Raw genomic sequence first — 23,691 nt, 5'->3', positions numbered from 1 at the left:
ATTTGCATATAACCTACACATATTCTCCTGTATACTTTAAATCATCTCTGGATTCCTTATAATACCTAATACAGTATAAATACTATGTAAATAGTTAAACTGTATTGAGGAATAAAAAGAAAAAAGTCTGTGTATGTTCAGTACAGACACAACCATCCTTTTTTTTCTTTTGTAAGACAGAGTCTCACTCTGTTGCCCAGGCTAGAGTGCCATGGCGTCAGCCTAGCTCACAGCAACCTCAAACTCCTGGGCTCAAGTGATCCTTCTGCCTCAGACTCCCAAGAAGCTGGGACTACAGGCATGCACCACCGTGCCTGGCTAATTTTTTTCTATGTATTTTTAGTTGTCCAGATAATTTCTTTCTATTTTTAGTAGAGATGGGGGGGGGTCTCACTCTTGCTCAGGCTGGTCTCGAACTCCTGACCTCAAGCGATCCTCCCACCTCGGCCTCCTAGAGTGCAAGGATTACAAGCGTGAGCCACCGTGCCTGGCCATTTTTTTTTCTCAAATATTTTCTACAGTTGGATGAATCCATGGACATGGAACCCACAGATATGGAGGGCTGACGGTACTTTACGATGGGGCTGGGGTGTGACATGATCAGATAAAGTGACCACCACTCAGCGATGACCTGAGGGAAGCAGGGAGCCAGTTAAGAAGCCACTGCAGGTGTCCATGAGTTGTGATGGGGGGATGCAGCAGGAGGAGCCCCAAGCATTGTGCCCAGCCCCTAGGGGACTGAGGTGGGTTGGGGACTTTGACCCTGGCTCCCAGGGTAGGGCTGGACCCAAGCCTGGCCTCCCCATCCCGGCTGCGCAGTCACAAAGAGAGACCAGGCGGGCAGGTAGAAAACAACTGTGTTTAATGACCGTCCTCAGTAAAAAAAAAAAAAAAAAAAAAAAGCTTCGTACACACTGTGCACACATTTACATGGCTTTGGAAGATAGCAGTGCCGGGATGAGGTCTTCAGGAGGGTCTGGCCTGGGACAGGACTGAGGTATGTTGGGGCCTCCAGAGCCTGGGGTCTCCTGCAAGAAGCGCCCCCCTACCCACGCCCCAGCTGGCTGTGGACCTTTTGGCTTGCAACCTGCAGAACAGAGCTCCAGCATCACCAGCTGGAAGACAGCCAGATGTAAGCACCTACCCAGAGCTGACTTCTCAGGAGAGGGCCCTGCCCCATGGCCTAGTTGCTCAGCCAGGGCTGAAGGCCTTGGTGGCCTGGCTCCGCTGCTCCAGCGCCAGCTCCTGGCAGGAACCTCACAGCAGGGATTGAGTGAGGACACTCCAGTTCCCTCAGCCCTGCCAAGGTCCTACCCTGAGAGGCAGGGACGGAGACAGAAAGCAGCCAGGTTTGACCGGGACCTGCACAGGTGGGGTGGCGCCGGTCCCAGGCCGCCCTCATTCTTAAGTAAAACCAAAGCCTCCCTGCCCAGTCCGAGACAGTTGCTGGCAGGTGACCACGACCCGCATGGCCCTCCCTGCAGTTGTCATGGTGATTGCACCCCACCCCACCCCCCTGAGGAGACATGGGCTTGGTCCCATGCCTGGTCCCCCAACCACAAAGATGGCTGTGGGTCTCTAGCCTGATATCCGTGGCCTGGCAGGGGCCGAGGGTGAGGACACCCAAGCCGTGGTCAGAGGAAAGTGTTGGCAGCCTCGGCACAGCCAAAGAAGTCGGGGCCCACGCGGCGGGGGAAGCCTTCCAGAGCCTTCACCTTCACAGGGTCAAACTTCCAGTAGAGGCGGCCGCGCAGGAAGTAGGCGTAGCCTGAGAGAGAAAGTCAGGCCTGAGTGAGTGGACACTAGGCCCGGGGACAAGCGCGGGGAGGGCCGGGGGGGCAGGCTTTGGCTACTGCTGAGTTCCTCCCAGGATCCGAGGTTGGCTTTCCAGAACGCCCTTCTGCCTGCCCCAGAGTCTGGTCCCACCTCACAGCTTCCTGAAACTTTAGTGGCCCAAGTCCTACCTCTCAAGGAAGCAAGTCCCACTGCCCTCACCGCCCTCCGTGTCATTGTCTCCTGCACCCACCAACCAGACTACAGATGGGTTTCCTGGAGTCCTAGAGCCTGAGGCCACCCCAGGCCAGCTCTCGCAGCAGGTCTCAATGTAGGGGAGAAAGAGCACTGGACTGCGAGTCCTGACCTGGCTCTAGTCCTTTGCAATTGTGGGAGGCCAGGGTGAGAGTCCTGGCTCTGCCACTGTCCACCTGGGTGGCCCCGGTTAGAGGCCTCATTGCCTGAGCCTCTGTTTGCTCCTCTGGAAACTGGGTTCACAACAGGTCAGACGGCTGTTCTGAGACTTATGAGCTTAGAGAGCCGTGCCTGGGGCATTGCCAGCCCTCGGTGAACAGCGGTTTTTATTTTCCTGGCTGTGCCCAAGGGACGGGGGCAAGACTCCGCACTTCTCTGGCCCTCAGCCTCTTCATCTGCAACACAAGTTACAGTGCTGCCTGGCCACCAGGAGGAGGACAGATGGTGCTGGACAAAGGCCCAGCCACCACTGGGCAGGAGATGCGGCTGCTGCACCCACCTCCTGCCAACTGCCCCACCCTCAACGCACCGTCAGCATCCTGGAAGGCAGCGTCAATCTCAGAGGGCACCCCTCGCCAGTCGGTGGCCCGGCGGGGCACGGGACTGTCCACACGCCGGCTGCTGGGATGGAAACGCCAGTAGTCTCCGCCTCGGAAGAAGTAGATCTTGTTCTTCTCGGGACCCCAGACCAAGGCAGCATGAATCGGGGATCCCACCAGACCCAGCTCGGAGAGGGGTGCGGGGCCCAGGACTGGCTTCTCACCGTCGTACACCCAGTACTGAGCGCCTGCCAAGAGGGGAGGCTGCAAGGAGCTGCCAAGCCACCACTGCCACGCCCAGCACCATGAACCTGCTTGGCCACCACCACGGACTCTCCCAGCCTCAGTTGACTTGTCCATAAAACATGGGGGCCAATAGTGCCTGCTCAGCACCTGACGTGCCCAGAGGGAATCGGGAGCCCGCTGGGATGAGCCGGGGTCAAGGCTCTGTAAAGTAGCACTGGGTGGGGCTACTGTAGGCAGTGGAGGGCTGCCGGGCTCCGGCCCCTTGCCCTGGCATTTGGCTGTCTGTGACAAATGCCCGATGACCACTCCCTGGGCCCCGCTTCCCCAAACCCACGTGCAGGTTTCCACACGGCACCTTTGCTTCTGAAGGCTCTGGCACCTGGAAGGCTCCAGGTCTCATCTCTGCCAGCTGAAGGTTGAAATCACAGCTCCAGGGTCTCAGACCTGGATCAAATCCCTGCTCTGCCTTTTCCAAGCTGCAGCCTCAGTGAGTCACTTCGCTGCCTCTGAGCCCCAGAGGCCTCATGAATAGCACCCTGCCCCATGGGGTGGCTTTGAGGGCTGGATGTGGCAGCGCACGGCCCGGATGTGCAGTACCGTCTGTGCCACCCCCATCTCCAGAGCTGCCTTCTCTGGAGCCTCCCAACTGTGCTCGAGGACTGAGCCATGCTCTCCCTTGGCCCCTAGCCTTTGGGGTACCCTCTCCCTGCCCACTTCATCCCTGGGGATCCATCTGTCTATCCCTACCCTTGGCATGACATTCCTGGCTCCAGGAAGGAAGTTCCTTGAGCAGACGGTCCACCTCCACTCACCTTGGAAGAACCAAATGTGGCCCTGGGCATCCTCGAAGGCCGCGTCCACAGGGCTGGGCAGTCCCCGCCAGTGGCGAGAGGCCAGTGCCGGGTAGCCAGGCTGCAGCCGGCCCCCGCGCAGCCGCCACACGAAGCCCGCCTTGAAAAAGAAGAGCTCGCCCCGGATGGTGGAGACTGCATCGAAGGAGGCCTCGCAGGCGTCCGGTGGGACTTCCGGCTTGGGGGGAGAGGGGCCTGTGCTGAGGGCGCACGCTGCAGCCACAGGGCCCCGCCTCCAACTTCCCGCCCTCCCGAGCCTCACCTCCAGCGGTGCAATCTCGTTAGTGTCTATCCCAGCCCCGGGACCTGGCGCCGGGGCCCTGGAGGTGGGGGCAGGCCGGGGCTGGCCATATAGGTGTTGGATGCCCCTGCGGTCGTCTGGGCTGAGGCTCAGTGGGTAGCGGAAGGTATAGAACGGGGACATCAGGGCCTTGGCTGCTGTCGTGTGCTGCAGCCCCAGCACATGGCCAAACTCATGGGCTGCCACCTGCAACAGGTCTGTGCCTGGAGAAGGGAGGTGGGTTAGCAAGCCCTGGACCTCCTGCCACAAGATACCCATGCTCCAGACCCCAGCTCAGGGACCTTGGCAAGTACTCATTCTCTATGACCTTCACTTGCCCCACCTGGAAAATGGGTACCCAGCCCATATACCCTGGTTGTCCCCAACAGTCCAGGTCTCGTCATAGTCGAAGTGGACGTCCCCTTCTCGGTGGGTCTTGGGGAAGAAGGCGTGGGCCAGGATGCCCCCAGGCCCGTCAAATGGCAGGTTGTCCCCATGCCAGTACCTGTGGGCAGGTGGGGACAGAGTCAGTGACAGCTGGCAGGCAGGGCTGTTCCCTGAGGGATCCCAGGCCGCCGATCACCTGGTGAAGTCGATCATGATGTCGGCTCGGCCCTCGTGCACCTCAGTGAAGGTGAGTGGTGTCACCTCGCTCCATACCTGCAGGGCCTCTGCCACTGTCTGCCGCACCTGCTCCCGCACCAGCTGCCACGGGAACCGGAGGATCCTGCGGGGAGGTGCAGGGGCCTGGGCCTCAGGGCAGGCACAGCCCCTGATGGCTGAGGGGTCAGAAGTTGCCCCTAGGTGCTTGGTGGGTATGTGTACACTTGGGACGCGGCCAGGTGCGCTGTGGGCCTTGGGTGCAGCACACCAGTCCCCCTGGCCATGTAGACACGTCTTTGGGTGGGTTTGCGTGTACTTAGGCATGTGCAGATGTCTGCATTCGGTGGAAAGAACACAGGGCCAGGAGTCCCAGGACCCACGTTCTAGACCTGACAGTGCCACTCACTATGGGGAGACCTCGGCCCCTTGAGCTCCCTCTTGGATCCAAGATCCCCACCCAGGACATCCCCGAGGACTCTGCACTCTCAGCTCTAACGCCATGTGACACCAGACCGTTCTTCCCTCACGGGCTGAGTGGCCGCCTGCAGGACGTGGAGCCTCAGCCTCCGTGGCACCTGCGCTGGGCCTGCCTCCGCCGTCACGCAGTGAGGACCCAGCTCCTGCCTGCCCTGCGCCCCGCCGTCTCCACCGGCACCGAGGCCAACAGTGACGCGGCTGACATGGCCTTCCCCGAGAGAACGGGGCTGTGTCTGCCTCCTTCACCATGGAGTCCCGGGCCTGGCCCTTATAGGTCCCCAGTAAAGGCTGCCTGGGTGACTGAACGCCTGTCCCCAAGCGTGTGCTGAGACTCCTCGGGCGATGAAGAGGCACTTCCCCCTGCTGAGGGAGGGTATCCGTGTGTGTGAGGGGTGTTTGTTCGCATGCGTGTCCTTGGAAGGCAGGGAGTCAGTGGGCACATGGGTCCGTTAGCCACACAGATCTGGCCCTGGTGTGTGTCTCAGGAAGCAGCTGTGAGGGTGGCAGACTCACACATGGGGACACACAGAGCCCTTGAGTCCTGCTCGCGCAGCCCCCAGCCCCTACCTGTAGGTGAGGTCTGTCTTCTCCCAGCGCCCGCCCGACAGCACGAACCGCTTCTGCCGATTGCGGGCACTCAGCCCGTCGGGTGGGTCAGGCACGCCGCAGCGGGGGGGCCTGGGGCCGCTGGCAGGCCGGGGGGCCTCCTGGGTGGCAGGGGCAGGCACCAGGCTACTGGGCAGAGGTGCATGCCAAGGCTGCGGCCCCCTCGTCACAGGGTGGTGGCCGTGCGCATCCTGGGCAGGAGAGAGAACGCGAGGGCCTGGTCAGGCCTCGGGCCCTCGTGGCCTGTGGTTAGAGGTGGCCCGTCAGCACACCATGCACAGCCCCGGCCCACCGTGTGGCTGGACAAACAGGGAGGAAAGGGCGCCAGCAGACAGCAGGGCCCTTGGCACTGGGCTGACTCTGAGGGCCCAGGGGAGCAGAAGGAACTTGCCTGGTATTTCCTCGAGAGTGTTTTGGGGTTCACTCCTGGGGGTGTATGGAGAATATAGTCAGGGCCTTGTAGCACGACACCTCACTCCAACGCACTGGGCTGCCTCCCGCCCCGCCCCAGAGGGTCCTGGACTGCCTGTCACCTGCTCACCTACTCCCGCTACTCAGGCCAGCGAGGTCTGGGTGGGGGTGCACTGGCTACGAGCCCCTGACTGTATCCTCCACACAGCCCCAGGAACGGACCCCAAAACGCTCTCAAGGAAACACCAGGCAAGTTCCTCCTGTTCCCCCCACCCCACCCCACCTTCCGCACACTCGTTTCCACCTCCCTTTCTTCACTCAGGCACACCTGAGTCACCCCGCTCTGCCTCCCCGGTCACGTGAGCGGCTCTGCCATCTCCCCTGCCCAGGATGTCCTCCTCCTCCCCCAGCGTAGAGGGGCTGCAGCCCTGTAGCGTGGCCTTGGTCTGCTCACCTGGCCAGTGGGGATGGCGGTAGCTCCCCAGCGTGTCCACCTGAGGACTAGACAAGCGATGCATGTGGAGCACTTAGCACAGCCCTGGCACCGGGCAAGGGCACCTGGTAACCGAGGCCTGACTTCCATCACAGGTGGTTTTGCTCACACCTCGCCAGGGCCGGTGCACGGCGGGAGCTAGATCTATGATCCGCCCGCCATGCGGGGAGGGCGGGGGCAGCCAGTCACCAGGCACCCAGGCCCACCTGCGGAAGCCCCAGGAGCACAGATGGCAATTCTGACCTAAGCCACACCCCCTACCCTTTGCAAGTCCCAGGGCAGAAGTCACAGTATCTGTGCACGAGAAAAACAGAAGCTCAGAGAGGGTGGGAGGCCCTGTGAGGTCACGCAGCAAGGGTGTGGCAGGACCATGAGAGGACCCTGGCATGCCAGGCCTAAGACTGCGGCCTGGCTCAGAACCGCAGGGAGCTAAGTCTCCTTCCTGCACTGGAGGAGAAGGATGGAGCTGTGCTGTCTGCTGGGAGACTGAGCACCTGTGTGGTCTGGGCGACCGCAGCCTCCGCACAGCCGTATTTGGGGCAGGAGCCCGGCCACTCAGGCCCCGCCTCACCCTCAGCCTCTGGCAGCTGTCCCAGGGCCCAGAAGCCTCAGGGTCAGCCTCCCAGGCCTCCAAACTCCTCATCCCCAAGCTAAGAACTCAACTCCCAAGAACACCCCAATAGGAAGGGGCCTTCTGAACGTGGGGGCCATGAAATTATTAGGGGTGTGAGACCCTGGAGCCACTTCCAGAGCTTGCTTGTTGCGTGGTTACGTGGCCTAGCACGGCCCCACTGGGACGTGGTTCCAGCCGATTCTGGGCTTACTGTTAATAAGGACTCATCACTGCTGCAGGCCAGGCCCCTGGCATCTGTGGACATGCTCTTGGCCCCAGTGGAACGTCTCACCAAGGCCACCGTCATCACCCCCATTGCTCAGATGAGGAAATGGATCCCAGAGAAGATAAGCAACTTGCTCTGGTACCAGCGGGCAGGGAGCAGACTGTCTGTGCTCATGGCCCACCCCGCTCCCTGCTGCCTGTGCTCTGCTCTCCAGGGCTTGAGTCATCCTTCCTTAGTGACACCTTAGTGACAGAAGAGAAGGAACGGGACATTATGAAGCACCTGCTGCTTCCCGGGCATTCTAGGGGCAGGCTCGCTGAGGGTCAGTAGGGTGGGCACGATGCACATCCAAGGTCTCACACTGAGGCATGGACCCCAGGTCTGCGGACTGGCCATGGGGCCTGCCCCCTCCTCCCCGCCACGCTGCCCCTTGACCTGCAGGAGAAACCATTCCTTCCCCCAACCCTGGCAGGGGTACAAGGACCCTTCCTGGGAAGGGCGGAGCCGCACTGTCCCCTGGGACACCCAAACAGCCCAGAGCCCAGCCTGCCGGCTCTGCTTATGCCCGTGGCCTCTGCCTCTGCCCTCAGTGAGCCTGCGCAGCCAGCCATGGTGGGACATCTGTGGAGCCATGGACACACCCCACACACCCTCCACTGTCCCTTCCTCTCCTTTTGTGCAAGGCACCAAGTCCACGCCCAGACTTCTGGATCCCGGCCCTCTTAGTGAGGAAAAAGAGCCAAGCTCTGCAGTTCAGAGGGCCTAGTTCTACACCATGGTGACTCTGGACACGTCACTGTCTTCTCTTAGCCTCAGCTTCCCCATCTGTCAAATGGGGGTAGTGCCACGGCACAGAGCTGCATGACATCCGTCTGTAACACCTGCTGCAGCCTCTGGCAGAGAAGCGCCTCCCACCTGCCCTGCTCCTTGGCCTGTAGGCCCTCCCCTCCCCTTGCCAAAGTCTCCATGGCACCCCCCAGCCACCGCACCTCCAGCTCCACTTCAAAATCTCCAGACTAAAATGGTGAAACAGAAGTAGCAGTTAGAAGGGAGCTCCCAGGCCCAGAGAAGAAAAGCTCCACGTGCAGGTTCTCCCAGCAAGGCAGAGGAGGTCGCTTGCTCCCTTGCCACGTCCCGTTCATTGACCTTAGAGTGTGAGTGAGCAGGACACGCTGGAATCCAGGGCTCCAGCAGGTGCGATTTTTTTTTCCTTAGAGGCCATCATTTTCCAGCTCTTGGCCTCGGTTTCCCATCACTGGGATGGGAGACACACTCCCGGCCTCGCTGACCTCCCACACTTCGTCTTTTAGAGTCCTCTCTGGCTGGGGCCAGATGCCCTTGCTGCAAGGCCTGGCGCGAGGCAGCTGCTGATTCCTAAGATGGGTGTGCTCCGTGCTCCCAGGAATACAAGATTCAGTGAGGTGAGGTTGGGGCACAGCCCACTTCTGGCCTCATCTGCAGCCTTGGGGAGTAGGCATCCCCCATTTTGCAGAGGATGAAACAGAACCCAGAGAGGTCAAGGACTTTGCCCAGGGTCACACAGCAGGTCAGGGAAGAGCAGGGCCTAGACCTGGGGCTCATGCCTCCCGCTCTGGAGCTTTCCCTACTGCACCCCCCCAGCCCACTCTTGGCTTACCTCCAAAACCCACATTCCTGAGGAGTGTTTCTCTCCCAGTGCATTCCCTCCTTGGCCAGCAGCCGCCCTCGGCCTGCTCTGTGGTGGGTGCCTGGCTGGCCCAGCCCTGCCCTCCTCTGGCAGGCACCAAACCACAGCCTCAGACACACTCAAGGAATTTCTCCACCGACCCAGTCACCTGGCAGAGCTCAGAGACTCAGGGCGACCCCTGAGTCAACTTCCAACCCAGAAAACGGGCAGCCGCAGACAGAGGTGACATAAGGAGGACCCCAGGCTAGGAAACCACTGGGTAAGGCCAGACTAGTTGTGCCTCTCTCTGGGCCTCAGTTGCTATCTGTCCAATGGGATAATGAATCAGAGCTGTGCCTTCTGCTATTCGGAGGTGAGCCTGAACGGAGCGCACTTGGTTAGGCTGTGAGGACCACGGGAGCATCACCACGCTGTTGTATGCAGCATCCTGTCCCTCTGAGGCCCAGAGAGGTCAAGCAACCTGCACAAGTCACACAGCCGGTTGGCAAGCAGGTTTCCCTTCTCCCCCAAGCTTGCGCCTAAACTCCCCCTTCCTTCCCCTCCCCTCCCCTGCTGCCTCCAGGAGGGGAGGCAGCTTTGTCCCACTGGACTTCGGGGCTTTCATCAACCCTGAAAGCTGGGAACTGGGATGGATAAATATTTACAGAGCTCTCCTGGCCCTGCTGACAGCAACCTGGGGATAAACACATCAGGGGTGACCCCAAATGCTCCCTGTGTGTCTACAGAGTGACAGACAACAGCTCAGCTCAGATCCCACCCTACACTGGCTCCCAGCCCCAGCGATGACCCTGCACAAACATCAAAGCGGCAGCTCCAGGTGAGAGAGTATCTCCAGTGTGCCTGGCGTCACCTCCTTTCATCCTCAGTGCCCAGCCATTGCAGATGGAGTGTGTGAGGTTCTGAGGCATAAGAAGGCTCACCCAGGTCACATGGTTCAAACACAGATCTCTCCAAGTCCCACACCCATGGGGTCAACGGCTACCCAGGGCGATTGATTCCTTACTCTGTCCCAGGTTCTAGGGGACCAAGAGGGGCTGGGAAGAGGCAGGGCCTCCAGACTAAGGTGACCCCCACTTCATACACTCTACCCCCCCATCCCAACCCCTCCTGCATAGCCAGCACAGGATGAGCCTGGCCAGGGCAGAGCCGGTGTGGCTGGACAGAGGGCCCCAGCCTGCCCAGGCCTCCCTCTTCACCACACCAGTCCCGGGACTCCAGCCTGTCACCCCCTCCTGCTCCCACCCCTGCCTGAGCTGCCTGGACACCTTGGCTGCAGGGCAGAGTGGCCCAGGCACCCAGGCGCTGCCTGGTCACCCCTGTGACTGGTGCCTTGAAGCCCAGCTCAAGGGAAGGTGCAGCCTTTGGGACACACACAGGAGGTCACACATACGCGGTGACAGTCCCTCCTCTCCTCACTCTGCCGCTTTCTCTTACCTGGACTTTCTTCTCCACGTCGGAGCACACACTGTCTCCTTCCATTTCTCTCCCCACCCTTTTGCCCCCTGAGGGTCTCAGCCACCCAGTCTCAGCTCCCCCCTTCTTTCTGACGCCCACCTCTTGGTCACACAGGCTGCACTCATGCTGTCCTGGCTCCCAGCCTCCCAAACTTCCTGCTGGCAGGTGCACAGGGGGCAGCATATCCTCCAGGCTCAGACCCTAGTCCCCCAGCGCAGCACTGCCCTCCCTGGAGCTTCCTTTATCCTCAGTCCCCCTGCGCACCTGGAGGTGCGCTCACTGCGGCCACACACCTGCAGGCTGACACCCGCCTGGGAACTGCTCGGCTTTGTCCCTGCGATGAATAGGGGGCCCCATAACCACTCCCTCTGCTACCTCGCCCAACACGCACCCTGGCATCCGCGGCTGGGGCGCGAGGGGCAGGTCCCTGCGCTGGGAGGGGGCGTGAGTCCAGTGTGGAGTCCTGTTCACCAGTCCCAGCCATCCCAGCGCAGGCTCCCCTTGCACACTCCCAGGGACGGGAAGCTCACTATCTATCACACCCGCAGGGAATCAGAAAGCGTTTCTGGTACCGGCCGCATCAGGCCACCCGGGGAGCCCCCGTGGGTCTGGATCGGCCACGGGCCCAGCCCGCGTGCCGGGCGCCCCCTCGGCGAGGAGCGGTCGGCTGGCGGCGGGCACTCACCGGCGGCCGGGCCCGGGCCGACAGCGGCGGCGGCGGGAGCAGCAGCAGCAGCGGGAGCAGGAGGGCGCGTGGGGCCGCGCCGCGGAGCCGGGCGGCCCGAGCCATCCGCCCCGGGGCTGCTGGGCCTGCTGGGCCGCGCCGGGCCGCCGCCCCTTATAGCCTCCGCCCCGCCCCCGGCCGCCCGGCCCCGCCCCCCGCCGCCTTTTGTTCCAAACTCTCCCAGCGGCCAGGGCCAGGGTGGGGGAGGTGGACGGGGAGGGGCTGGCCCGCTGGGTCGGGCCGGAGACAGGGTCCTGTCCCCGGGTGGGCCAAGCTGCTGTCCTCGCGGGCCGGGTGCTGGGTGACCCTGGCCAGCTGGGGCCGCTCTGGGCCTCAGTTTCCCGGCTGTGTGGTGGACGTCCCAAGCCTTAAACCTGGTGAGAATCTGAGAGGAGTCGGGTTTCATTCCTCCGGATCCCTACCCCCTCCTTTGGAAGGCGCATCCCGCTGGGTCTCCTTGGTGGCCTGACCTCTGACCTTCTGCTAGCCTGTGACAGGTGGCCCTATCCTCGGGCAAGTTCCCCCACCCTCAGAACCTCATCTGGAAGATGACACAATAGCCCCAGTGAGGAAAGGGATATTAAAATGTGCCCCAGGAGAAACCGAGGCACAATGCAGGGGCTGGCCAGCTGTGCCGCTTGGAACAGAATCACAATGTATAGATGGGGAAACTGAGGCTCCAAGAGGAAGGGGCCAGCCTCTTCCATGTCGGCAGGCAAGTGGAGGGGTCAGAAGGCCCTCCAGCTGGTCAGGGAGGGGAGGATGCTGTCAGAAGGCTGTGGAGGGTGACCCAGTGGGGCACTGGGGCCCCAAAGTGTCCCCTAGTCAGGACCAGCCACCTGAGACAGGAGGGAGAGGAGGTGAATGTGGGAGGGGGTGGTGTCCACATTCTGGACAGGATTCTCCAGTCTCATCCCTAATTTGCTGGGGGTACCCAATCCTGCTGGACACCCCCTGCAGTGATGAAGGGCCTCGCCAACTCCCCGGGGCATCTGCTCCATCACGGGCAGCCCTACACAGCCAAGAGCCAGGCCGTGGCTCCCATCCGGCTGGCAGGGCCCTGAGCTGCTGGCTGCTGTAAGGGGAGGCTGTGGGCAGGCAGCCTGGGCTGAGGAAGGGAAGAGGGTGCTTCACGGCTTCTATGGGAAGACTCCACAGGGACTCCTAGAGGGCAAGGAGAGGCAGGACAGCAGTGATTTTTTTTTTTTTTTTTTGGAGACAGTCTAGCTCTGTCACCCAGGCTGGAGTGCAGTGGCATCATCATAGCTCACTGCAACCTCAAACTCCTGGGCTCAAGCGATCCTCCTGCCTCAGCCTCCCGAGTAGCTGGGACTCCAGGCGTGTGTCATGACGCCCAGCTAATTTTTCTATTTTTGGTAGAGATGGGGTCTCACTCTTGTTCACACTGGTCTCGAACTCCTAAGCTCAAGCGATCCTCCCACCTTGGCCTCCCAGAGCACTAAGATTACAGGTGGGTGCCACCTCGCCTGGCCAGCAGTGATTTTTACTCCTTAGACTACTGGCAATCTTTTTCTTTAAAGTGACTCATTTTTAAAAAGTAGTCACTTCAATGCCTGATTCAGCTTCATCTTACCAATACTGGCCAAGAAATCATGGATTTGATGAGCTGTTTATACATTTTTCTGATACATATGAAAATACATAATTATTGCAATAAAAATATTCATTTGTGTAACACCTTAAATCGTCTTGGGTGCCTCCAGGGGTACACGGCCATGCCTTGTGGAACCTGCAGGCCACCAGCCATGGCAGCTGAAGTAACAACCACCCTCAGTGACGGTCCAGGGGTCACCATGACAAGCCAACAGTGCACCCAGCAAGGTGTGCTGGTCACAGAGGACTTCCTGTAGGAAGAGGACCCTGATGAGCTAGAAGGATGGTTCTGTTTTGCAAATGGGAACAGGTGGGCAGGGACTGGACCAAGCTGCTGGACCAGGCCTGGCATGTCTTCAAGGAGAGAATGGCTCACCCTGCATACGCTCACCTCTCTGGGAGGCGAGAAGACTGAAGGGTCAGCGGAGGGCCCTGCTTCCCAAACTGGCTGAAAGGATGAAAGCGTGGTAAGAACGCAGACTTGCACATGACTTTCAGGCCAGTATGCATGGCCGGGAACAGCTCTGCACACACGTAACCCAGCCGCCTCTCTCCTTGCTCCTTTGCCCTCCTCCTCACAGAGGGACCTCCTCTCTTCCTCTCCCAGCGTAGGGACAGACGCCCCCCTTTCCCGGCTGCTTTTGCTCTTGGTGACTTCACCTTCCCCACAATCCCGGTTCCAGGCGGCCTCCCCGGGGCACACCGGACAGCGATGAGGGAGGGTCCCTCCCGGCCCCCATCTAGGGGTAATAATACGACCACAGCAAAGTCACCCAGAAAAGACCACAAAAACCTGGAGTCTCTGAAGCGAAGGGAAGTGTTCTAAATCCGCACCCCCAGCCCCACCTTGGCCAGGTACCAAGGTGCTAAAATCCCGAGGCTGCAGGATTCAGACCTGAACTTGGTTTGACCCGAACCGCGCAAACGCCTCTAGGAGCTCGGGTCGCGGCCTTTGGGATAGAGACGAGGCTTGAAAGTCGCGCGAACCCCGTCAGTGTCTGGCGCTGCACCCAGAGAGCCAGGCGAGGTGGGCGCCGGTGTCCGGTGGGGTTAAGGGTCTCGCGGGGTCCTCATCGCACACGCGCCAGCCGCACTTTCTGGCCGGGAGAGTCCAAGGAGGGTGGGACGCCTCCTAGCGGGGTTCTGCGGCCGGGTCGCTCCAGGCCTTCCGCAGGGACGCTAGTCCCCGCTCTAGTCCGCCCGAGTCCCTGAGGCCACGGGGGGGTCAGCAGACCGTGTCTGGTGCGAGCGAGCAGGGAGCGGAGCCCAGCCTGGCGCCGCGCACCCCTCCCTGGCAAGCCTCAGCCTGTCACCTCACTTCTCCTCTCCCCGCCGGGGCTCATGACAACCCCAAACTCCACTCCTTGCACTCCTCGGTGGTGGAAGGACCTGGCCCTGTCGCCCTTGCCTAAGCCCCGAGCGCTTTGCAGCAGTGGCCTGTGTCGCCAGGGCCTGCACGGCTCCGGTCAGGCGCATGAAGGGCTCAAGGTCCTATTTCCGGCTGAGACCAGCGCTGAGACCAGCGGTTTTTGGAAGAGAAGGGTCCGGGGGTCGGGGGAACCCTGGACCAGGGACTGGCTTGGGGGGAGCACCGCCTCCCGCGGGGGGGCGTGTCATGAGGCCCCGCCCCCAGGCCCCGCCTTCTTGCGCCTGCTGTGAGAAGCGCTGCAGCATTTGTCCTCGCGACAGAAGCGCTACTGCTGCCTCTGGCTAAAGTCTGCCGCGTCCCACCGCCGCCACCATGCCTCGGGGGAGCCGCAGCGCGGCCGCGCGGCCAGCCAGGTGTGATGGACACAGGGCACGGTGGGGAGGGGGCTTGGAAGCATGGGCAGTCCCCCAAGGGCGTCCGCAAAGTGACCTTGGCTGCTACTGCGCCATCTTGGCGGGGGGAGGGGCGGCGTGCAATAACCACGTGTCTAAGACCCGGGTCGCCCACCTCCCCGGGAACTGAGGGGGGTCGTTTCTAAGAGCTGCAGGCCCCTGGGGACCCTGGTCTGAGGTCGGGCAAGGATTGACCTTGCTTCCTCCCGCCCCCGCAGCCGCCCTCCCGCGCACTCTGCCCACCCGCCCGCGCACCCACCGCCCTCGGCTGCAGCCCCGGCCCCCGCGCCTTCTGGCCAGCCGGGCCTAATGGCTCAGATGGCGTCCACGGCTGCAGGGGTAGCCGTGGGCTCGGCTGTGGGACACGTCGTGGGCAGCGCCCTGACCGGAGCCTTCAGCGGGGGAAGCTCGGAGCCCGCTCCCGCCCAGCCTGCTGCCCAGCAGGTGAGCAGCGGGCCCAGGAGAAACTAAGGCGGGATTTTCTCAAGGCCACACAGGGAGCTGCGAAGTGTCCAGTGAGAAGTGTCTGAGTGTATGCAGAATTGCTGCAAGCCCAGGACTTTGCCTAAGGAGGGTCCTATTCCTCAGTCTGCTAATGAACTCACTGTCACTTAAAGGCACCTTCCCACCCCTCCCTTGAGGCCAAGGTCCCTAGGCTCCCAGGGAGAAACACCAACCAGCCATTTAAAGATGGGAAAACTGGGGCTGGAGGGGCTCAGAGACCCACCTAAGGTCACCTAACCCTAGAGAAGAGGATGTTAAATTTCCTGAGCCACACTCAGATCCAGCACAGTGGCCCCTGGGCCTGAGGGCAAAGGGCAGCTTTCTCTGATGACCTCTCCCCCACTGGGGCCCCCACCAGCCCTAAGACAAATTCGGCTTAGAAGCTGGGTCGGGCGGGGGTCATGAGGATCAGTGTGGCTGAGCCAGGAAGGTGCTAGAACTCATGGGGGTGGGGCTCATACTCCGAGAGTACATGCCGAGTACTTTTCTGGAGCCTTCTCCTCCCTCTCCTGCACCTGTCCAGCGTGCCCATTATGAGGCAGCAGAGAAATGCTGTCTGTATCAGCTGCTGCTGGCTCACCTGTTTCACCGATGGAGCAGCTGAGGCAGCCTGGCCCTGGGTCACTCAGCTTTCCTGGGACCCATGGGACACCCGAGCTGGGGTTGTGGGGAGGGGCAGGTGGGCCCCAGCTTAGGAACCCCCATCTCCAGCAAACCTAAGCTGATGCTGTGATCTCATACTGTACCCCCAGGCACCTGCCCACACTGCCCCCCAGCCCCTGCAGATGGGGGGGCCCTGCGCCTACGAGATCAAGCAGTTCTTGGAGTGCTCGACCACTCAGAGTGACCTGTCCCTGTGTGAGGGCTTTAGCGAGGTCCTGAAGCAGTGCAAGTACAACCATGGTGAGCGAGTGGATCCTGGCCCTGGAGGGGAGGGGGAGGGGCAGACCCTCTTCTTGCACCTCTTCTTGCAAGCTGACCCCCGGCCTGTGCTGCCCCTCCCTCCACAGGTCTGAGCTCCCTGCCCTGAAGAGGCCGATGCAGACTCGGGGGCCAGCCCTGCACCCCCCCACCCCGACCGACAGCTGGACCACAATGCTAGATTGTACCCGCGTAGCTGGGATTGGGAGCGAAGAGGGGGTTTCTCGTCCCACAGATAACCCGAGACACAAATGTGCAATTAAAAGAGTTTATTTTAGACCACAGCCTGCTGTGTGCCCTGTCGCTGGTCCATCTGCTGGGAGCTCCCTGGCTGAGGAGGTGGGGTCAGGGGAGATTGATGGATGTCTCACTCTGGTGTAGAATGCTTCACCTTAATAGAATGCTTCACCTTAAGCGGGCGTCTTGGGTGGGGCATCCTGGGTGGGGTGGGAGGAGCCCTGTTGTAATGTGCACCACGGGTAGCCAAGGTCAGACTGTCTTGGGCAGTCCAAAGTGGGGTGGTGAGGCATTAGCAGGTGACTCCAAGGGCATCTGAGTCTGGGGGCTGGAATCCCGGGAGAAGCCTGTTGTCTCCCCTTCTCAGGGACATCAGCCCCCTCCCACCCTTCTTGTCTCTGCCTTGGGATCCATTTCTCTGCACCCACATCTTAGGGGCCCCCAGCGGCCTCACGTCCTGTCTGTGACCTTGCCCCTCTTGCTGATGCAACTTCTCAGTAATTCCAGATTCTGCAAGAGGAATCCTGCTGGACTGCTGTCTGTTTGCACCTGATCACACAAGGCAGAGGTCACGGTCAACTCCCTTGGGTCCCAGTCCAGCTTGGCCACTTGGCTATGGTGTGCCAGGTCCCTGAGCCTGTTGGAGCGGAGGAGCAGGCCCTCAAACCCAGTGCAGGCCGCTCTGTCACACACGGAGCTGCCACCTTTGTTGAGTTCATTCAGCAGCTGAGTACCTACGGTGTGCCAGGCCCTACTCCACATCTCCAGGGCACTGAGGACATTCCTGCCATTACACTCCAGGGGGTGGTGGGGACCTGTCTCTAGATACAGTGTTTTCTATCTTGGGGGTATGTGTGGGTAGAGCTGGCATTGAGTGTCTCTGTCCCCCAGGAAGGGGTCCTACTCTGAGTATGTCTCCCTGGGTGTCCGTATCTCCTCCGTACCTGGCTCCTGGCCCCAGCTAGCGAGTCCTGGACGGCAGGGAGCCCACCCTTCCGGGCCTTGAAGGGGGGCCTTGCTCCCGGTGGCCACGGCGTGTGCCCATGCGCCTCCTCCGGCCCTGGCCCCTTGGGAGGCCCGACAGCCAGCGCAGCTCCTCTAGAAGGCCCAGGAAGCCCTGCTGGTGGGAGCTGGGAAGAAGATGTGCCCTCCCCCCAGGGCTCTACCCTAACACTCACCTGCCAGCTCTGGACACTGGCCATCCAGGTTCTCCAGGAGGGACTCATAGCGGGTGGGGGCCCCGCCCTCTCCCCCTGTGGAGTGTGGAGAGAGGGTGAAGGACCCCTGAGTGCCTTTATGGTCCCCACCTTGACCTGTCTGCCTCTCACTGTGGGCCTGCTTGCTGGGCCAGGTTGGGGGCTGGGACAGAGCACTGGGTAGGCTCAGGTTGGGGCCAAGGTGGGGTGCTGGGCAAGGCCTTGGGTGGTCTGTGGTCTGCTGTGTCCCCCTTCCATTCCAACATAGCCACAGGGGAGAATCTTGGGCCCCGCTTACTGATGATCTGCACAAGGACATAGGTCCCTCGCTCCTGCAGCAGGGAACTGGCCATGGACTCTGCTGGGGCAGCCCTCTCCTCCAGGCCCTCGTCCAGGCTCACCAGGTGCCCATCCTCAGCCAGGAGAGCGATAGTTGCTGGGAGGGCGTGGAGAGAGGCGGGCCAGGGTTGGCACGCCTGCCTGGGGGCCCTTAGCCCCTCCTCCCCAGCCCCTCCCTGCCTCCTCACCATCTGGGGGGACCTTCCCCCTCTGCCTCAGGTGGGCGGTGAGGGTCACCAGGTTGCACCAGGGGTTCACCAGCTCCCAGCAGCCGGCTGTAGGGAAGGGGCAGAGGTGAGCACGTGGAATCCCTTACTTCCCCCTCAGTCTGGGGTCCTCTGCCTCTCCCTGCAATCGCTCCCCTTCCCAGAGCTGCGACTAGGGCTGCAGGGCTGCAAAACAGCTCTGGCAAGTTCCGCTTACACTGCCTCAGAGACCCCTTCATCCATCACCCGAGATGTAAGTGGCGGGCCCGCAGAGTTAGACTCGGGCACCCGCCCGGCGTCCCGCACCGGCCCCGCCCTCGCACGTGGCAGCCCCGCCCCGCACATGGGGACCCTCGGGCGGGGAAACTGCAACGGTAGCTAGAGCTTCCAGCATCTGCTGCTTGCTGCAGCCCGAGGACCGCTGACTGAATGGGGAAGAAGTTGTGCGGCTTAAAAACGTGCTCCGCGGGTGGCGCGGCGGGTGCTCAGCCGAGAGGAGCCCGCATGAGTTACCCGGGCAGGGCTCAGCCCGGGTTGTCCCCTCTGGGGACTCGCTCCAGGCTTTGCTTCCTCACAGAGCCCCTTCCCCAACGCCCCCATCCCCGCCCCCATCTGCACCCCTCCTTCCCGCCATTGCCTCCCCACCCTCCCCCAGGGCAAGGGGAAGCGCCTTTGACTGTGCCCATCCTCCCACCCGCCTGCTGGGACAGGGGACCCCACTCACCTCCAAACATCACCGTGATAAACATGGCTGCAGGGGGCAGGAGACAGGGGTGGGGGCCTTTGATCCCCCAACCCCCGATTCCCCAACTAAGGCAGGGCCAGGAGCTGACACCTACGCCGGGGCGGGGTCCTGTGGCGGGATGTGTCGGCGTTTGAGCGTGTGGTCCGGAGCCAGCCCTCCGCTCGGCCACCTCTGTAGTTTGGCTCCACCAGCCGAGACCAGGCCCTGCAGCTAGTCCAGGACCCCAGGCCTCCTCTTCCTCACGCCGCTCGCCGGGCCAGAGCTACTCCCACCGCTCCCCAGCTGGTCTCCATGGCAGTGGGAGCCGCGGAGACATCCAGGCAGGAGACGCCTTCCTCCCCGTATCCGGGTAACGAACCTGGGCGGGCGGGCATTCCCCGAGGCGGGGCTCTGGTCCAGCCCATCTTGGGGGCGCGAGCCTGGTCCAGGGGTGACCGCGTGCCCTGCCAGTGAGAGACAGGGCTCCTCGCTGAAAGGGGGGTCCTCACCTCCCATGCAGGCCCCCCAGGACACGAGGCCCTTTTCCTGTGCTCCCTTCCCCACCCCCAGCCTCCTCTCTTCTGTCCTTGTTTCTTTTTCTTTTCTCACTAGTCAAGTTTATTGAGGTCTAACTTACATGTAGTAAAATTCACCCTTTTTAGTGTTTTGACAAATCCCAGTCAGGATACACAGAACATTTCCATCACCCCCAAAATTCCACTGTGCCCCTTGGTCCCCGGCATCCACTGCCTTGCTTTCTCTCCTTGCCTCTTCTAGGATGCCATATACATGGAATCAGGGTGGAGCCTTTTGGGGCTGGCTTCTGTCACTCAGCATGATGCATTTGTGATTCATCCAGGTTGTCCCATGCCTTCTTCCTGCTGAGGAGTGTCCCTTTGGATGTACACAGTTTGTTGATCCATTCATCTGCTGTTGTTCTGGGTCATTGCCAACTTTTGGAGATGATGAATAAAGCCAGTATAGACATTCGCCTGCAGGTTTTTGTGTGGAGTTTTCCGTTTCTCCAGGCTGGTAAGTATCACAAAAGGGATTACCGGCTCCTAGGGTGTGTGTCTATTTAACTTCACAGGGAACTGCCAACGTGTATTCCAGCATGTCCTCACAGGGTCAAATTGTCCCTCTTTCTGTCTCCCGGATACATAGCAGGTCACAAGTGCCTCCTTGTTAGCTCTCACCGCTAGCTGGTCCCCACTCGCTGGCCTTGCCAGGCCTTGTCGTTGTTCCTGCCTCATACTCACCTGCCTCTCCCACTCTGTCCCCTCCCGCCCTCCTCTCGGACTCTGTGTCTCACACTGTTTCCCTGCCTGACCTCCATTTCTGTCTCCCACCCCCTCCCTGTGAGCCCACACCAGACCCCTGCAGCCTGGGTGCCAGATGGGTGCATAGAGCCACCCCCCCACCATCATTTTGCCAGCTCCTTTTTCCCCAAGAAATGCTCCCTGTCCCAAGGTTCGGCTGTTTGTCCGGCCCTTTGCAGGCAGAGTTCTGGGCGGTGAGGTGGAAGGAAGACTGGGTCCTCCATGCAGCTCACCATCGTCACACTCTGCCCCTGGATAAGCACTTTCCTTTGGGCTGCCTCAGTGTTCCCACCTGTAAAGGGGGATATGAACGGTGACTCAGCAGGCTTGTGAGGATTAAACATGGTAACACTTTAAAAAGCTACCTCTGGGCTCAGCACCACGATGTAGCAAGTGCTCCAGTCAGTACTGTGGAAACAGGCGGCATTTCCCAAACTTACTTAAACAGAGGGCACTTTCCTCCTGGGGCAGCACCGTATCTGGGGACGCACGTCCTGCAGAACACAGCTCAGGAGACTCCAGTCCCAAGAGCCTCAGCTCTGATGATAGTCACCATTCTGCCGTGCAAGGAGCTCTTCAGCGCCAACAAGGAGAGAGTCTTTTATCTTGAGTGTCATGGAGATGCCCTAAGTAGGTGTCAGGAATGTATGTAGTGGGACCCGGAGGGGCTTTATAATCTCCTCCTCCACGGGAGCCCTGGAGGCTGTGAGTTAACAAGAGTGCATTGTTTTAATTGGTATAGTAAGGCCAACATCAGAATACAGAACAGATTGCCACTGAGAAGATAGTTTGTCACTCACAGTTCTCAAGAAGAGTGGACATGCCACACTACGGCGGGTTTACTTCTGGGTAAGTACCAGGGTTGGTCCCAAGGCCAAGGGAGCCTTTATTGTGGTTTCCAAAGGAGCGAGCAAGGCCGGGTGGGCAGGTTTAGGATTGAATAATTTCAGCTGAGCTCTGGGGCATAGGGGCTGTCCCTAGTTGTCTCGTGCCTGGCCCTAGGGAGATTAGGTGAAGGGTGGGGGCCTGATAAAAGAGTTTTTTTTTACTATCTCCAGGGACTGCCTAACCCTGAGAGGGGCAGTCCCTCCATGGTCAGCAAGGCCGCAGATTAGAATGCAGAAAATAAAAGACACGGTTAGTCCATGCTCTGTGCCTCACACTGAGCAAATAGGTCCTATCTTTGTATCTTCACAGTCCTTGGGCTGACACTATGCTTAACGACATTTTCCAGATGAGAAAACTGAGGTGCAGGGAGAGGGAGTAACTTGGCTGAAGTCATGCAGTTAAGCGTAGGAGCTGGGATTCAAACCCAAATTGAAAACCACCTCAGCTCCCCTCCTTCTGGCAAATTATTATTTTTTATTTTTAGAGACAGAGTCTTGCTCTGTCACCCAGGCTGGAGTGCAGTGACACAATCATAGCTCACTGCAGCCTCAAACTCCTGGGCTCCAACAGTCCTCCTGCCTCGGCCTCCCAAAGTGCTGGGATTATAGGTGTGAGCCACCGCACCCAGCCATCCTCTGGCAAATTAAAGAGACTGACAATGTCAAGTGCTGGCGAGCATGTGAAGTCACTGGAACTCTCTTACCTGCTGAGGGGATTGCAGACTGGTACAAACACGTTGGGAACTGTGGCAGTCCCTACTGAAATTAAACATACACATTCGATACTACCTGGCAGTTCCATCCTGGGTGTCTGTCCAGCAGAAACAGGAGCACAGTGCACTAAAGACATTGACAGGGATGTTCACAGCAAGTTTGTTTGCAGTGGCCGACTGGAAAGCACCCAAATGTCTAATGACAGGAGAATGGATAAACTAATCGTGGTATAGTCACACAGTGGGTCACACACAGCTGCGGGAATACATTCAATATTGCTGCACCCACATTGATGACTCGTACATTGAACAAAAGAAGCAGGCCCCAAAGAGGACACTGTTATTCCATTTATAGTTGAAGTTCTAGACCAGATAAAACTAATCGAAGGTGACAGAATCAGAGTGATGGTTCCCTTGAGGGTGGAGGTCATTACTAACATTGGGATGATGAAAGTGTTCTAAATCTTTCTTTTTTTTAAGAGGCAAAGAGTGGCACTTGGCACCCCCATTGTGGATGCTGGCGGACCCCTGCCCTCCTAAAAATGTTCTAAATCTTGATCTGGGTGGAAGTTGCAGGGGGGATGCGCTTGTGTGTGTGTGTGTGTGTGTGTGTGTATAATCATCGAGCTATATATTTTATGCACTTTACTGTATGCCAGTTGTATCTCAATAAAAAAGTAGCTTCCAACCCCCTGCTACAACTGAACATGATTTCTGGGCTCCTGTTCTCAGAAGGCCTTATGGGACCAGGATCTGACATTTGGGCAGATAAGGCCTGGCCATTGGGCCCAGTCAAAGCCCCTCCCTCCTCAGTCCCTGGGCTGATTTGCATGCTCTGTTGTGGTCCAGTGGACTCCCGAGCCCTGTGCCCCCAGGCACTCGGAGCACAGCCCAGCAGAACCGCTCCCAGCCTGCCTCCCTGCCTCTGGTCATGGCCTGCCTGTGCCTGGCCCTCCTTCTGATGGGGACCTTCATGGCAGGTGAATCCTCCCTGGGCCTGGCTCACCTGGGTGTGGGGTGGGGGACAGTACTGACCCCAGAAGGCCCTTGCAAGGAAGCAAATTGATGGAGAGGGTAGGGAGGGTCCTGGGAGGGGGACCGAGGTGGAGAAGAGACCCGGCTCCACACAGTTCTGCCCGTGACCTGAGGCAAGTCACTTTCCTATGTGGGCCTTGGTTTCCCCATTTATGGATGACCAGATCACCAGGGCCCCTTTGGATTCAGATTTTGGGGTCTCCTTAGTTCTTCACAAGGGAAGCTGGTGTGGACTGGTCCCCACACCACAGGCCCTCAGAGGCAACCTAACCCCAGAAAGGCCCCTGGTGGAGGGTATGATGGGGGGGGTCTACAGAGAAAGGGCAGCAGGGGGACCCGTGGCTGCCAGTCCCACCCTCTGAGCTCTGGGCCCTCAACTGAACATGGGTCCTTGGGGATGTGGCACTAACAGGGACTTGGGGGTTGCCAACTCCAAACCCCTCACTCACAGAGGGAAATGGAGGCCCAGAGAGGGCACCCTGAGTCACACAGAGCCAGGCCTCCTGCACCTCATCCAGTGCAATGCCACAACACTGGGCTGTGACCCTCTGGGAGTGGGAGTCTGACCAAGCCTTCACAGGGCAGGGGTAGGAGGGCAGGGGCCCAGGCCAGGCCTGAGCACGTCTGTGTTTCTCAGTCTCCCAGCCAGCCCTGGCGCAACAGGATGCTCTGCTGGTCTTCCCAGGCCAAGTGGCTCAGCTGTCCTGCATGCTCAGCCCCCAGCACTCCATCAGGGACTATGGTGTGTCCTGGTACCAGCAGCGGGCAGGCAGTGCCCCCCGCTATCTCCTCTACTATCACTCGGAAGAGGAGCACCACCGGCCCGATGACATCCCTGACCGATTCTCGGCAGCCAAGGACGTGGCCCACAATGCCTGTGTCCTGACCATCAGCCCCGTGCAGCCCGAGGATGACGCGGATTACTACTGCTCTGTTGGCTTTGGCCCTGGTTCCTAG

At 60.1% G+C, this 23,691-nt stretch overlaps 4 protein-coding genes across 6 annotated transcripts; 2 read left to right on the top strand and 2 right to left on the bottom strand.

The window, feature by feature from the left end:
* Positions 1-845: 845 nt before the first annotated feature.
* Positions 846-11,304, bottom strand: MMP11 (matrix metallopeptidase 11). 2 transcript variants are annotated; one of them, XM_069496690.1, is made up of 8 exons: positions 11,180-11,304; positions 5,592-5,821; positions 4,528-4,671; positions 4,316-4,449; positions 3,927-4,168; positions 3,626-3,842; positions 2,558-2,815; positions 846-1,768 (listed from the first exon to the last, which is right to left on the bottom strand). In XM_069496690.1, the coding sequence occupies exons 1-8, from the start codon at positions 11,282-11,284 to the stop codon at positions 1,635-1,637; spliced, it is 1,464 nt and encodes a 487-aa protein (XP_069352791.1). In that variant the 5' UTR covers positions 11,285-11,304; the 3' UTR covers positions 846-1,634. The 2 variants fall into 2 exon arrangements, with proteins under 2 accessions (XP_069352791.1, XP_069352790.1); XM_069496689.1 differs by lacking the exon at positions 11,180-11,304 and adding an exon at positions 6,496-7,528 and having other exon boundaries at positions 898-1,768.
* A 3,169-nt stretch (positions 11,305-14,473) lies between these two features.
* CHCHD10 (coiled-coil-helix-coiled-coil-helix domain containing 10) lies at positions 14,474-16,362 on the top strand. Of its 2 annotated transcripts, none has more exons than XM_069497101.1 (4): positions 14,474-14,614; positions 14,872-15,097; positions 15,910-16,060; positions 16,168-16,362. In XM_069497101.1, exons 1-4 carry the CDS (start codon positions 14,574-14,576, stop codon positions 16,185-16,187), a joined length of 438 nt encoding a protein of 145 aa, XP_069353202.1. In that variant the 5' UTR covers positions 14,474-14,573; the 3' UTR covers positions 16,188-16,362. The 2 variants fall into 2 exon arrangements, with proteins under 2 accessions (XP_069353202.1, XP_069353200.1); XM_069497099.1 differs by having other exon boundaries at positions 14,475-14,614; positions 15,889-16,060.
* Positions 16,363-17,276: 914 nt separating this feature from the next.
* C21H22orf15 (chromosome 21 C22orf15 homolog) lies at positions 17,277-18,805 on the bottom strand. Its single transcript, XM_069497442.1, has 5 exons — positions 18,781-18,805; positions 18,039-18,125; positions 17,810-17,947; positions 17,494-17,568; positions 17,277-17,413 (listed from the first exon to the last, which is right to left on the bottom strand). The coding sequence occupies exons 1-5, from the start codon at positions 18,803-18,805 to the stop codon at positions 17,277-17,279; spliced, it is 462 nt and encodes a 153-aa protein (XP_069353543.1).
* A 3,825-nt stretch (positions 18,806-22,630) lies between these two features.
* VPREB3 (V-set pre-B cell surrogate light chain 3) lies at positions 22,631-23,691 on the top strand. Its single transcript, XM_069497155.1, has 2 exons — positions 22,631-22,679; positions 23,372-23,691. The coding sequence occupies exons 1-2, from the start codon at positions 22,631-22,633 to the stop codon at positions 23,689-23,691; spliced, it is 369 nt and encodes a 122-aa protein (XP_069353256.1).

Source organism: Eulemur rufifrons, chromosome 21, assembly GCF_041146395.1.
Source record: "Eulemur rufifrons isolate Redbay chromosome 21, OSU_ERuf_1, whole genome shotgun sequence".
In the NCBI taxonomy this organism is placed as follows: Eukaryota; Metazoa; Chordata; class Mammalia; order Primates; family Lemuridae; genus Eulemur; species Eulemur rufifrons.
Note: the sequence above shows the minus strand (reverse complement) of the source record. Positions and strands in the feature narration are given on the sequence as shown.

What these genes read in the sequence shown, in the direction of transcription:
- VPREB3 (XM_069497155.1), top strand. Translation starts at nt 22,631, where the DNA reads ATGGCCTGCCTGTGCCTGGCCCTCCTTCTGATGGGGACCTTCATGGCA. An exon ending in GATGGGGACCTTCATGGCAG is followed by an intron (nt 22,680 to 23,371) that starts GTGAATCCTCCC and finishes TGTGTTTCTCAG; the next exon opens with TCTCCCAGCCAGCCCTGGCG.
- CHCHD10 (XM_069497099.1), top strand. Translation starts at nt 14,574, where the DNA reads ATGCCTCGGGGGAGCCGCAGCGCGGCCGCGCGGCCAGCCAG. An exon ending in GCGGCCGCGCGGCCAGCCAG is followed by an intron (nt 14,615 to 14,871) that starts GTGTGATGGACA and finishes CCGCCCCCGCAG; the next exon opens with CCGCCCTCCCGCGCACTCTG. An exon ending in CCCAGCCTGCTGCCCAGCAG is followed by an intron (nt 15,098 to 15,888) that starts GTGAGCAGCGGG and finishes AGCTGATGCTGT; the next exon opens with GATCTCATACTGTACCCCCA.
- MMP11 (XM_069496689.1), bottom strand. Translation starts at nt 6,624, where the DNA reads ATGGAAGTCAGGCCTCGGTTACCAGGTGCCCTTGCCCGGTGCCAGGGC. An exon ending in AAGACAGACCTCACCTACAG is followed by an intron (nt 4,672 to 5,591) that starts GTAGGGGCTGGG and finishes ACCTCCCCGCAG; the next exon opens with GATCCTCCGGTTCCCGTGGC. An exon ending in ATCATGATCGACTTCACCAG is followed by an intron (nt 4,450 to 4,527) that starts GTGATCGGCGGC and finishes ACCTGCCCACAG; the next exon opens with GTACTGGCATGGGGACAACC.
- C21H22orf15 (XM_069497442.1), bottom strand. Translation starts at nt 18,805, where the DNA reads ATGTTTATCACGGTGATGTTTGGAG. An exon ending in GGGGAAGGTCCCCCCAGATG is followed by an intron (nt 17,948 to 18,038) that starts GTGAGGAGGCAG and finishes ACGCCCTCCCAG; the next exon opens with CAACTATCGCTCTCCTGGCT. An exon ending in TGTCCTTGTGCAGATCATCA is followed by an intron (nt 17,569 to 17,809) that starts GTAAGCGGGGCC and finishes CACACTCCACAG; the next exon opens with GGGGAGAGGGCGGGGCCCCC.